At 34.1% G+C, this 14,610-nt stretch overlaps 1 protein-coding gene across 1 annotated transcript in view; it reads right to left on the bottom strand.

Annotated features, from left to right (window-relative positions):
* Efhc1.2 (EF-hand domain containing 1.2) overlaps nucleotides 1-14,610 on the bottom strand; it is a 161,738-nt gene that overhangs the window by 62,383 nt on the left and 84,745 nt on the right. The window contains exons 7-10 of the mRNA XM_074176876.1: nucleotides 13,737-13,933; nucleotides 5,355-5,479; nucleotides 5,181-5,294; nucleotides 763-942 (exon numbers count right to left, since the gene is read on the bottom strand). Coding sequence (XP_074032977.1) covers nucleotides 763-942; nucleotides 5,181-5,294; nucleotides 5,355-5,479; nucleotides 13,737-13,933 — 616 coding nt within the window. The remainder of the gene's footprint in view (nucleotides 1-762; nucleotides 943-5,180; nucleotides 5,295-5,354; nucleotides 5,480-13,736; nucleotides 13,934-14,610) is intronic.

Raw genomic sequence — 14,610 nt, 5'->3', positions numbered from 1 at the left:
AGCAGAAATCATTAAGAAAACTCAACCACCCAGCTATTCCTGAAATATCAAAGATACGCTGAAGCGTTAGAAGAACAAGATTATCTTTCAAAAATGCCAAGAAGTGTCACTATTCTAAGAAATGATCCCACCAATATGTATCCCCAGCAAGCGAAAAAGATCATGGAGGAGTCACTGTGTGGGACTCGATTAATTTCAACGCGGCTCGACTGTATGTATGGAACCTTGGCCTAAGAGGAAGTTTGTCAACAGCTCCATTTCGTGAACAAAGCCACATGCGGAGAAAATGAATATATCGATATCAAATTTTGAATCATCTACCCCAACGTACCTCAACAGTAGGTTCTGTAGTCCCAGGCATACTGCTGTTCGTGTGGGATCTTTCCTGCACTGACGATAGGTAATACTTCGAAACCGGTCTTTAGGTGATCTAATTGATTTCAGCATGGTCATGTTACTGAATAAATGAGAAACATCTGCAAGACTATCCTATGTGACCTGTCTTGCATAAATGTCCAGCGTAGTATTGGCCGGGTAGGTAGTTGTTTTTCGGAAGGCATTTACCAGAGCTTACTATATTGGTACGATGGAAGAGATAAACGTTTGGAGATTTTCTTTCATAAGTATGTATCTCTCCTCGATAGTCTTCAGAATAATTTGATACACTATAAGCATTCAAAAGTGGGACTGGAATATTTTTTCCGCAGTGTGTGACAGAAAACTACGTATTGATTGAACATTATAAAGTTTAATGGTACTTACACCTGTAGTATCCTCTCAATCAATTCTTTATCAAAAGGTAATCTGCAGGCTTTCATGATAGTATAGCAATCTTTCTTCGATAGTTTTCCTGATCTAGGAGGGTCTCTCTGTAGAAAGTACTCTTTCAGTCTATCCAAATCATCCCATAGAAATCGTTTGAGTTCCGTTAGCGCTAATGCTCTGAAAAGCATAAATTAATAAATCATGTTTAATTCGAATCGAGCTTGCTTTTTCAGCCTGTCCGCCAAATTCAACAACACTCTTCACTTTTCAGGAAATGTTTTATATAGCTCAGGTTTATCTTTTCATGTCAAGAATGGGTGAATATCCTCAGAAAGTTTCATAGAATTGAACATGAGAAAAAACTACAGAAAAAAGAATCAGAAATAGATGAATAAATCATTTTTTTGAGTTTTTGGTACAAAGATCGTTACCGGTGTACAAATATCAAACATAAGTTGAAATACTTTAAGAACAACATATTGGAATTCCTGAAGAGAGGGAATGACCAAAAAACGCGAGACAAGGAGAATCTATTAGGAAATAGAAATGGTCTTTTTACAAAAAGGGGGCAAATTAAATAGCTCGCTTTTTATTGCAAAATCATTGTTTCATGAAACTACAGTTACAAAAAAAATGTGTTACACGTGAAGGAAACAACAGTTGACTACACACGAACACAGTTGAAATTATCTTTCGAAGCACCTCAAATGAGGTGCTTTGGAATGATAGATCAATGATATCCTCAAATTATACGCAGCTTCATATCATTCAGTTTCATGCTAAATGTGACCAGTTGATCGAAATAGGTCAGAATGCAGGGGTTCTTATTTCTATAAGAGTTTTGTTCAGCTTTTGTAAGCTGGGAAACAAAACATTTGATCTAGATATTATTAGCGATATCGAAAGAGAATTTGATTAAGAAATTCTAATGAAAGGTAAAACTTGAACCTCTCGACGCATGATCTATCAACCGTATTGGTATCTGGTGTTGGAGATGAAGTGAACTATAACAGTTGAAAAAATCACGAGGAAAATATCAGAAACATTTTTCTGGGGCTCCACAGAAATGGCAATATGAACTAATGTATTAATTTGCAGGCAAACTATCAAAATAGGAGACCACATGCAGTGTGAGACACAGAGCGAACATCGTTGAATGTTTTGACTATTCACATTCTGATCACAAAACATTCGAATGCAAAGCCTTCCATAGAAAGAATGCATGCCTGAACTATCCATAGAGAACATAAAGCTAAACGAATCGAGAATGAAGCATACTTTTAAACTTGGTGAATCTTCAAGTCAAAGACTAACATAATTAAGATGTGTGTGAATGTGGGTGATGATGTTTCATGGTGCATTTCATTAGTTCGGATTTACTTTCTCCAATATGATCTAAATTGATTTGGAATCTCTGAAAGAATCAAAAAAGTTAGCTGAAAAATCACAATTATATCAAGTAAAAAACTGAAATTACAATGAAAAATCAAAGAAATTGAAATATCAACACGAGATGGAAATTGAAAAAATTAATAACAAGAAATGAAAATTGAAAATTAAAAGTTTCCAAACCGAGTAACCTCACGACGTTTCGATTGTTAGTATCCACAATCGTCTTCGGGTAATAACTGGACTTATTCCTCAGAGATCTGACTATTTATAGGTCATTCGAGTGCTTCCACCTATCCCCTCTTCCATCTATCCGCTTCATCAGTTTTAGCGGAAGCTAACCATCAGGTGGGAGTCGGAAGTTTTAATTTTTATAGATTTTTTCAGGGATTTTAAATCAATTTAGATCATATTAGACAATGGAAGTCCGAACGAATAAAATATGATTAAGATGTCTCAAATATCTTTTGGAAGATGCGAGTGAGAGAAAAAACAAAAATCCAGTTAAACAAAAATATGATAGAACTAACCAATATTTGATGAGAATCCATCATAACGTATTCAACTCACATCGATGTGAAATTTCAACTTGAAAGTATACGAACCGTGGTTTTGTAAACTTTCAAGTGGAAATCTCACATTGACGTTTGTTTTTTTAATACGTGATACAAATAAATATAGATACTCAAATGCCGTGAAAATCATTTTCTGAACATCAAATGATGTTCACCCTGCACGTGCTCATTTCTATTTTGATACAATTTTCCCCAGTCAATTCGTCCCCTACTTGCCTGCACATCAATACAGTAGTTCATGGAGCCTTTTCTGTGGAGCCTCAGAGGAATGTTCTTATAATTTCCCCCCGTGATAAATGATATCCCCAGCTACTTTCAAAGTTCACTTCATCTTCTGACAACGCTAACTCGGTTAGTGGAATGCGCGTCTAATGAAGTGTTTGGAGTGCTGGTGTTTCGAAAAAGTACTTGATTTGACTTCATTGTACGCCAGAGGTTTCAGTTCTACTTTTCAATAGAATATCTCAGTCGATACGTTCTCCTTCGATAACGCTTATTACACCAAGATCGGTTGTTTTGCTCTTCAACGCTCCTATAAAAACCCATCCATTCTGAAATATTTCCATCAACTGGTCACTTTCAGCAGTCTACTTCACTTGCCTGATTATTGCGTCCGTTTTCTCAATATATACGTTAGCTTTCACTGTATTCAACAGTTCAGCATATGTTTTGCGTTAGCTTTCATAATCACTTTATCATTTTTTTTGTCTATCTTCAGGTCATCCCTCATTAGCTCTCCTGTCTCTGAGTATCTCGAACATTTGATTTTAATTGAACTTCTACTCAGGTTATCTATTCAGGAAACTTTTTGCTTCAGGAAACCAGCAAGACTCTTGACCTCATCTACCATTACATATTGATTTACATAAATGGTTTTGGGAAAATTGAATAAAGGTCTGGGGAATGATGAATAAAGAATAATTCAACACACATTTCTAAAATACCTCACCTGGGCTCTTTTTTCTACGGTGTGTATTGTATTCAACTTATGAAATACGGCAAAATATATAGAATGACCAAATCAGGGTCTCTATTTAGTTTCAGGAAACCAGTAAGACTCTCGACCTCATCTACCATCACATATTGGTATACAGAAATTATTTTGGAATAATTGAATGAAGGTCTAGGGTCAAGGGAATGATAAATGAAGCATAATTCATAATTCATTTCAAAAATGTTTTACCTGGGTACTTTTTTCTACGCTATGTGTACTGTATTCAACTTGTGAAAAACGGCAAAATAGATAGAATTACCATTTTTTACCAACTAACTTGTTATTTGTGGCTACCATACAAAAACTAGTTTAGGTTTCTAACAATAATTTTCAACGGAATATGTTATGCCTCATCATTTTATTAGATGTTAGAATCAATATAACATCAACTGTTATTTATAGTGTCTAGTGGAATGAAATAAAACATAGATAGTTTAAATCTGTTTAAATTTGTTTTTCCGTTAACCAATGAACTTCATACAAGATGTGAAGATGTAAGTTGAAAAGCTGAGAAAAGATGAGAAAAAATACAAAATACCAATAAACTATTCGTAAAATACTGTGTAATACACGTCGTATATAATATCGATAATTATGACAGGATTCGAATTAGTAGGTACCATGTCGATATTGATATAAATATTCAAATAATTACTATTATTTTTTTTCAAAAACTACACCTCACAATTTGATCTCCACAAACTTTATTTGAGAAATATATCACAACATGTTTCGCTTGCACAGTAGCTTTTCAAGTGATTCATCAAATAAAGTTTGTGGAGATCAAATCGTGAGATGTAGTTTTTGAAATTACTATGGATCTTCATCAAGTAACGGCCAAATCAATAAGAAAAAAAATATTACTTTGTTTCTTATCGAATCCTCGAAAAATTTTACTTCTCTGAAACTTTCTTTGAAAAAAGTATTCAGAAAGTGATTAGCTCTTTTATTGATGGACAAAATGAATTCAACAAGATAAGTTACTGATGAACCTATTTTTCTTTGGAAAGTGTTTTGGTGTTTATGCAGTGAGTGAATAAAAGCTTGCACTTTCTACTCCTATTCAAACATATTGAAACTCTCACGGGAAAACTTCTTCAAAAGGGTCATCGAAAAAATACTGAAGAATTTCCCCAATAGAGCAGGATTTGGCTAAGAATAATTACAGGGTACTGACATACCTAAACAAAATAGATCTTAATTGAATAGAACTGGCCGATACTTGGTGAAAATCCATATTAAAACTAATTATTACAGTTTATTTCATGATTTCCACTATAAAGGGTTTTACGAAAAACAGCGACACGTGTTTCGCTATATAATAGCTTCCTCAAGCATTAACGCTAGAGGTTTGATTTTATTCAACTACCGACCTGATTCCTGGTTGAGGAAAATTCTATATTTTGGGCCCAAATCGATCTGAAATCTACTTGTTCCTTCAATAAATTCATGTTTACCTTATTTTATCTCTATTATATTTATCTTTGTAACATACAGCAGAAAAGGCTCTAGATATCGTCACCATTTCATGTTCAGTGAAGTCTTGTCCCATCAACTCACATAACTTTGCTCTAAAAATGAATAAATAGAAAAATAAATAAATATAAGTCGACACGGAAGGAAAGAAATACCTCAATCGCTCATAAGAAATAACCGGTGATTCGTTGGGCAAATTTTCTGCTACGAAGTCTTTATATATAGGTCGTAACTTCTCCTTCACTTTATCCATGATGATTTTGATATTGGCCTTAGGAAACTGAAAACATAACCAAAAAATTTGTTACTTGATAAGTCTGAACTCAAATGTATACAATGTTGTTTTTAATTCAGTTTGACATTGTGAATCACATGAAATTTGATAGGTATGTCTACTGCAGTGAAAATGAAAATTGTAACGACTTTTCATCGTTCCGATTCGAAAAAAAAATCGAGATTATACCCAACTCGACAAAAGACCGTCAAATAGTTGATAATTACAAAATGGAGAAATATTTCAAATTACAAAATGACATTATTGATTTTTTTTCCGAGTTAAATTCATCATAGTTTATATTTTCACATCTTCCATTTCATTTTTACAAAAATTTCAAATGCCAAAGTGATACTAGTGCACACCAAATGATTTGTATTCAAACTGTACGGTCACTGATCAGCATCATTCAATTCAAGACCAACAAAAAGTAATCAATTAGAGAATATCATATTTGAAAGTCCAACTTTTGAGTTTCAGGATTTCCAAACGGAGGAAACTCTTTCGTAGAACATACAGATCGAAATTATTCTATAAAAATAAGCAACAAGCATTGTGATACTATACACAATAAAAAAAATCCCTTTGAATGAATGAATATTTTCTGAATTTCACTAGTTCGGACTTTCATTATCTGATACATGAAATGATTTGAAATCCCTAAAACAACTGAAAATGAAGAATTAAAAATAAATAGCTGTAAATAACAATTATATTGAGCAAAAAAAACCTGAAATGAAATAATAGTGAAATAAAGTAAAGTAAAAATAAAACAATTGAACGAAAAATAAAGATAATGAAATACAAAATGAAAATAAAGATAAAAACTAAAAAGTTAAGAGATTTCAAGCCAAGTTGATTCACGATGTTTGGATTGTTAGTATCCACAATCGTCTTTGGGTGATGACTGGACTGATTCCTCGAGAGATGACTATTTATAGGTCGTTCGAGCACTTTCACTTATCCCCGCTTTCCATTATTTCCGCTTCACTGGTTCAGTGGGAGATGACCGTTTGGCGGGAGTTGGCCATTTTTCGTTCGATGATGGGTTTCCGTATGTTGCGTATTTCTACGCTAGATTGGCTGAATACGTTGTGGGATAACGTGTATGCGGCTTCCTTGAATTTTCTCCTAAACCAATGTTCATCTCTGTGTAAGATCTCAGCTTGGGACCACTCGATGTTGTGTTGATTGGTCCAAACATGGTCTGCTATTCCTGATTTGCTGGTTTCCACTCGGTGTGTGTGTTTCTTGTGCTTGGCAATGCGAACATTCAATGGCCTCTAAGTTTTACCAATATAGGATTTTCCGCACTCACAGGGTATCCGGTAAATGCAATTTTTGGAATCGCAGTCCGCGTTTGGTGGCCTGGTTTTCGTGAGGCTGCTATGGATAGTGTTACCGGATCTGAAGTAGGTTTTGATGTTGTTCTTGGAACCAATTCAGCTTATCCTTCTCCTATCTAGATCAGTGTTTAACATGGAGTGACCAACTGCAGCATGTTTGCAAGAAATTAAGCTCAGGATTCTATGCAATTTTAAAAGTGAAGTCTACGGTGAATCAGATGGCTCTTATTGATACCTACTATGCAATGATTTACTCCCTTTTGGCATATAATGTTATTTTATGGGGGGATTGTGTAAATTTTGGAAGAGCGTTCATATGTCAAAAGCGAATTATCCATCTCATTTTTAATATAAAAAATAGAAACAGCTGTAAAGCCGCTCTTTCAAAGTATAATATTCTAACATTTCCCTAGTTTATCTATATGAATTATCAATATATGTAAAGCAACATATTAATAAATTCACAAAAAACTCGGATTACCATTCATATCCTACAAGAAACACGGATGCACTTTCAGTTACGAAGCATAATTTGAAGACATTTGAAAGATCTCCACACTACGCAGGTATAAGGATATTTGATAAACTTCAACAACATCTCAAAAAACTGGACCATAAAAAAATTTAAAAATAATTGAAAACATTTCTGTGTGCGAAAGCCTATTACTTTATCAGTGAATTTCTGAATGATGATTTTTGATTCACTTGTTGTCTGAGAGTTACACATGTTTGTCTGTTCTTTAGAACGATTAGTGTTCGTGACATTTTCTTATATTTTGTTCAATGTAACAGTATTTGACGTGTACATCTATCCTAAGGCTGCTATGTAGAGGGTGCGAATAAATTATTTTGATTTTGATAATCCTCTGATGTAGGGAAGTGCAAGCACTGGTTGTGACGGATTATCTTCCTTGCTAGGCTCCTGCTGTCTCTTAGCCAAAATCTTCTCTACCATCGCTTTGGAATAGCCATTCCGTTGAAGATCATTTTTGATGATGTCTAGTTCCTTCTCGAGACATTCCTTCGTTCTACAGAGCCCGAAAGCACGATCTAATAGAGTCTTGATGATTCCTCTTTTAGTTGATTGATGGTGGTTGGATTCGTAGTTCAGATACTGTCCTGTGTGAGTGGGTTTTCGGTATACAGATGTTTTCCACTTAGTGTCGGTCCTCTTCACCAAAACGTCCAAGAATGACAATTCGTTGTGGACTTCCTTCTCCATTGTGAAAGTGATGGAAGGTCTCACGCTGTTGATGTGTTTCAGTATTCCCATGGTTCCATATTATGAAGGTGTCGTCAACATATCTCAACCAGACTTCAATGGCCAGAGTATGTGGTGTCAATCACCTTCAAACAAATGTTGAATAATTTCTGTATGTATTTCCTGTATGATCCATAGTAATTTCTTGGGAATGAATAAATGTTAATTGTTCCATACCACCAATACACGAAGAACTTTGAAAAGAATTTCAAGGAACTAGGTATGAAGGTGGTTTTTGAAACAAGTCGAGAATTCGAAGCAGATGGAAGCTGAAATCAAATTATTGTTTACACGAGTCTCGTGTCTGTTGTGTGATGGACTACTGGGCGGCTAACAAGCCTTTCACGCCTACCATGCGGCTAATAGCTGAATTGAGACGTGCCCATCACACTTCGAGTCAAAAAATGTAACCACATCATTGTCTTGATTTTATAAAAATTTCAGTGTCTACTAAAAAGTCAATACTGATGCAGACAGAGATGCATCGCGAAAAACACGGAATTTCGCAAGGATCCTTCCCGCTTATTTCAAGAGTATCCACGTATTGTGGATAACCCGTTAACTGCTGATCGATGCTATATACTCATGGATACAGTAATGGTATTCCCGAATAACGGAAGTATGAGGTCGTTCGTGTAATTTCTATGAACGATCTCTAAAGTAATACCTCGTGGTGAATGAGTTTACGCATGCTATCGGTATGGGATTTGGGATGCAACAATTTATCTCAAGGGCCATTACCATCGGAACTGTCGAAAAAAAAACGGAGTTGCTGTCACATATATGTATACTTGTCGTTTCGATACTACTCTACTCTTCTGGAGTAGTGAAGTAGACTTCAGAGAAGATGTACCAACTCGACGGAAAGAGTCAAAACAGGAGAATTGTCCATTCCCCAGTTATACATTTCCCAATAATTGGGAGGTCGTGTACTTTTGCGTTAAGAGTGTCTACAACACAGAAATATTTCGAGTAAAACCTATGAAGTCATCAAGGAATTTAGATCCCCTCCTCTGCATAGTTCGTGGCCATGAGAAAGCAGAGGTTGGAGCATTCCTCTGTGAAGTATCTACCCAGGCGGCTTAGTGATTGGACTTGGACTTGGTTGGTCAAAATGTAAACGAGCAATCCAAGTAAACCAAATTTGTTGTGAATATCACAACATCGACAATAATATTAACAATAACAATTTCACTTGTTAAATTATTTTTTATCTGGGATCAAAATCTGTATTATGAATGCACCCAAGAGATATTTTTAAATAACTTTTGAAATTCGTACATAAATAGATTCCAAAATTATATTTTTTGACAAAAAGTTCCATAGCATAATTGTAATAATAATAAGGAAATATTTTTAGGAAATATTAGTTTTTGGCAAAACCATTTTGAATTTCAACCTTCTCGTAATAATATAGAATGTGGGATAAACTCTTAAAACTACTATCAATTATTTGAACAAGAAGAATATATTTATTCATCACTGAAGAATTTATATATACATACAAGAGAATACATGCAAAAACTTATCGGACCAGTCACAAGGCAATAAAGAAAATTCAGAAATATACAATTTGAAATATAAAAAAATATACATACAATTAGATTAAAATTCTCTACAATGTATCATCTGAAATCTTTTCATTGTATGAGAAATACTCATACGAGTGGATTAAAATTCTCTACAATATAGCGTCTAAAAACTCTTCAATGGAGTAAAATGATTGATTTATCATATAACGAGTCTGATTATCCTTCAACACATTTGCACTCGCTGAGTTTAAGTGCGGGAATATATTCATAAGTCGGTTATAATACCTGATTCCTTGATATATGTGAGAATCCTGACCAATGCTCAATCTCGAGTATGGCTGGTGGATGCTCTCACTATTTCTCGTATTGTATTTGAGTAAATCACATCTTCTACTCAGGTTATTTTCTTCTTTTTTGACATTGATGATAATCAGGAGAATGTAAAGTGAAGGGACTGTTAAAATTGAGAGTTGTTTGAATATGTTTCTACAAGAGGTTCCACGAGCTACACCAGCCATACATCTAATTATTTTCTTTTGGATGATGAAGACTTTATTCATATGCACTGAATTTACCCATAAAAATCAATCCGTAGCTCAATGCAGATTGTACAAGTCCTAAGTACGCTAATTTAAGTATGTCTAATGATTCATGATGTACTGTTTGGAACCTTTGGTGTAGTAATGAATATTACTGGAGTTTTCTCCCAACATCAAATCGTTATTTTAATTACCTCGACACGTGTTTCGATCACCAAGTGATCATCTTCAAGAGGAAGATAAAACTGGAATCTTCGCGAAAGTGAAGCTATTTATGCTATACAGATATATCATACAGGTAAACCATACAGGAATACCACACATACAGGTATACCACCCTCAATTAATTTTACATCTAGCCTCATCTATTATTTTACAATATGTCCTTATGTGATGTTTAAATGTTATAGCTATATACAAAACAATTTTCAGCTATATAAAAAATCAATTTCACAATATTGCCTATAACGATGACGGACCAATACCAAATAGCATACTATATAGCTTGTTAAAATAATATCAATGGGTTTACTGATTACTACATAAAGACACATTGTAAAATATATTCAGATAGGCAATATTGTGAAATAAATTTTGTATATACTTAGCTGTGAATTGTTTTATACAGGGCTATTCAAATTCGTTTCTGTACATGGGGATCTCGTAAACGATATAAGAGATAGAGGTCGGTTTAATTGTGGCAAAGTTGCGTATTTCAGAGGCCTATTCAATTATGTGGAAAAATCGAATATAGCTCTTTTGTTTCTGGAGATATACAGGAAAAACCAAAAAATCACAGATTATTTTTTTGTCTATATCTTTTTTATTCGCAGACATATTGAAAATCTGTCAACATTTTGCTGTTGGCACCTCATGTGGGCTATCAGAATATGTCCGTGAATCTTTTATATAGGGTGTCATCTGACTTGGGCCACCCCCATCTTTGAATTTTTTAATACGGACCTGTATTTTTTGTTGTAGTTTTTGGATCGTAGGCGTTCACTTCATACTGAGAAATTTCATTTTATATTTCGGGATGTTTCGGTAATATTTGATTATAATTCGGTGAATTATTCCCATTTAAATTACGGCCCTGGAAATTGGTTGACTGAGTTAAATAAAAACACAACTTTCAGGTCTTTCTATGTACCGTAGAGTTTTTCGAAAGTTTTTTCAATTTTTAGGTACCTATTCATATTTTTTGATATTTCCATTGCTCTGAACGTGTTCTACAATGAACTTTGAATAATAAAATCTTTTATGATTATCTGAAACATTTCTACAACAAAAATATATTATATGTGTTTTGATGAGCAAAAAAAGAAATGATAGCAATAATAACATCCGAAACGAACACTTCAATTGTGATAAAAATTGATATGAAGTAATTTATATAGGTACAGAAAAAAATTAATGGGGCAATAAATGTTCGAATTGGAGTCCTTCCATTTCGAGCAAATAATGGGCCAATAAGATAGCCTGCAAGATCACCAGATCTTACTATTTTGGACTATTTTGGGTTATATTGAAAAATTGGATTTACGCTGGCAGAGATATAGAAAATGTGGAAGACTCGAGATTGAGGATTTTGAATGATTTCATGCAGCAAATAATTGTATTGAGGGCAATAAATAATTTGAAAAACCGAGTTCAAAAATGTCTCGAAATGGATGGACTCCAAGTCGAACATTTATTGCGCCATTAATTTTTTTGTGTATATGAATTACTTCATTTCTATTTTCATTAAAATCATAGTGTTCGTTTCGGATGTTATTATTGCTACCATTGCTTTTTCTGCCTATTAAAACACATTCAATATATTTTTGGTGTAGATATGTTTCAGATAATCATAAAAGGTTTTCTTATTCGAAGTTCATTGTAGAAAACGCATGGAGAAATCAAAAAAAAATCTCGAAAAACTCTACGGTACATAGGGAGACGTGAAAGTTGCTATTGTGTTTTTATTTAACTCAGTTAACCAATTTCCAGGGCCGTAATTAATAAGGGAATAATTCACACATTTATGATCAAATATTACCGAAACATCCCCAAATATAGAATTTAATTTAATTTCGCAGTGTGAAATGAACGTCGACGAAACAAAAACTACAAGAAGAAATACAGGTCTGTATTCAAAACTGCAAAGATGGGGGTGGCCCAAGTTAGATTACGCCCTATATAAAAGATTCATCGACATATTCGGATAGCCCAGATGAAGTGCCAATAACAAAATGTTGGCAGATTTTCAATATGTCTGCGAATAAAGAAGTTATAGGCAAAAAAATAATTTGGGATTTTTTGGTTTTTCCTGTATATCTCCAGAACCAAAAGTACTATATTCGATTTCTTTAAATCATTGAATAGGTCTCTGAAATACGCAACTTTGCCACAATTTAACTGACACTCTATCTCTTATCGTTTACGAGATCCCCGTGTACAGAAACGAATTTGAATAGCCCTGTATATAGCTATAACATTTAAACATTACATAAGAACATATTGTGAAATAATAGATAAGGCTAATTGTAAAATTGATTTAGGTTGGTATACCTGTATGAGTGGTATTTCTGTATGGTTTATCTATTTGATATATCTGTATAGTATTGATAGCTTTAGTTTCGCGAAGATTCCAGTTTTATCTTCCTCTTGAAGATTATCACTTGGTGATCGAAACACGTGTCGAGGTGTTGAAATTAACAATTTGGTGTTGGTAAAAAACTCAATTATTTGATACCCAGAAATTCAATGAAATTTACCTGTTTTATTGGTTTATGATCCACTCGTATTGAAAAATTCATATCACGATTTATATTTTTTGTTGTGAATACCATAAAGAATGTTTTTTGTAGTCCATTAAACGAGTACCATTTATGGAAATCATTGTCACAAATGCTTGCTCTGGTGACAGCATTTTTCAATTCATTATCTGATATGAGAATATTAGTGTCATCAGCATACATGACCATTTTTCAGCACTGGGACATGAGTACACCATATCATTGATATGAATTACATTGAAATTATTTCTCAATAAGTTTGTTCTGGAGGCATTTGTGATTGAAATGAAACAGATATAGTTCAGGATTGAGTATCGATATGAAATTTCACTTTAAAGAAAAAATCTTCGTCACTGGTGAATTTCAAAGTAGGAAATCATCAGCGTCTTTTGAAATACATTTGGAAAATGATTCACTCAAGCATTGTAAAATACTTCACGATCAAAAAAACTAGTTGAAATGGTATTTTCACACGAAACAACGAAGTATACCTAGAAATTGGGATTTTTCTCTGTAACTGGAATTTTATATCAGTACTCTTTCATATTTTATCTTGTGTGGCCCTCTTACGTTTGATATTTGGATTGGAATATTTGGATTGGAATCTGAATGAGAAAAGTAATTTCCGTGTAATAATATTAAATTTTGAAAGTGGTATTTTCTGTTCATTTCTGAAAGACATTTCTGTGCATGATGAACATCATTGTAAAGGGTTTTCATTTTTTTTCTTGAAAGTTCTCTACTTTCTATATGATGATGATTCTTCCTACCAATGCATACCTACAAAAAATCATCAAAATATAAATACCTGGCCTGCATTCAGCTCCATATATCTCAAGGCATATTCATCAGCATCCAGAAGAATGAATTCGAAACCATTAATGATCAAGGTAGCGCCGATGAACATATGTTGCGGAGTGTAACATAGAGGAGGTTTACTAGTGAAAACTTTTTGTTCTGGCAATATGATTTTACCTCTCGCAAGGAAATTGGAAGTTGCAAATCCTAAAATTGTAAAATAAATATAATTCACTCATTCTCATTCACCATGATCCCAAAAGTTAGTCGAAATGAAACAATTATTCACTCTATAGTTCTAGTGATACTATGCATTTTCGTAATAGGCAAAAATGTTGAAATGTGAGAATGTTAGTCTGTAAGTCGCATGCGAGGCATAAGTGGAACCCCCTATTGGTGTGACACCCAAGTCAACTTGCCAAGTGTAAGGATGGGCAACACTTGCTTACCAGAAGAAAGAAATACAAATGCACGGAGTCACCAGCAGGAGTCAGCCGCACATTCGTGGTTTCAGTTAACAGGCAGCTATAGCTACCTGCGTGACATCCGGGTCCAGGAAATAATACAAATACGAAGATTATCGAGTGTCTTGATATAGATAAAGAAGTTATTGATCGCACATAGCACTCAAAAAATTGGCAAACCATAGACACGTTTTTCGAGCTTTTGGCCCATCATCAGTATGGTGCAGCCAAGTGTAAGGATTGGCAACACTTGGTTTCCAGAAGAAAGAAATACAATTGCACGAATCCACCTGCAGAATCCAGTCGCACATTTGTGATTTCAATTAATAGATCTTGTGTTTACAAGAAAACTATCAAAATTATCTTGTATTATTGTGTTTTGGTGGTTGGGGTCTAGGGGGTTGATGGGGGTGAGTTCTC

The sequence above is a fragment of the Leptinotarsa decemlineata genome, unplaced genomic scaffold, assembly GCF_025532065.1.
Source record: "Leptinotarsa decemlineata unplaced genomic scaffold, Ldec_3_MD MMD2_P_RNA_scaffold_14, whole genome shotgun sequence".
NCBI classification, from domain to species: Eukaryota; Metazoa; Arthropoda; class Insecta; order Coleoptera; family Chrysomelidae; genus Leptinotarsa; species Leptinotarsa decemlineata.
This window is presented reverse-complemented; position numbering and strand designations above follow the sequence as displayed.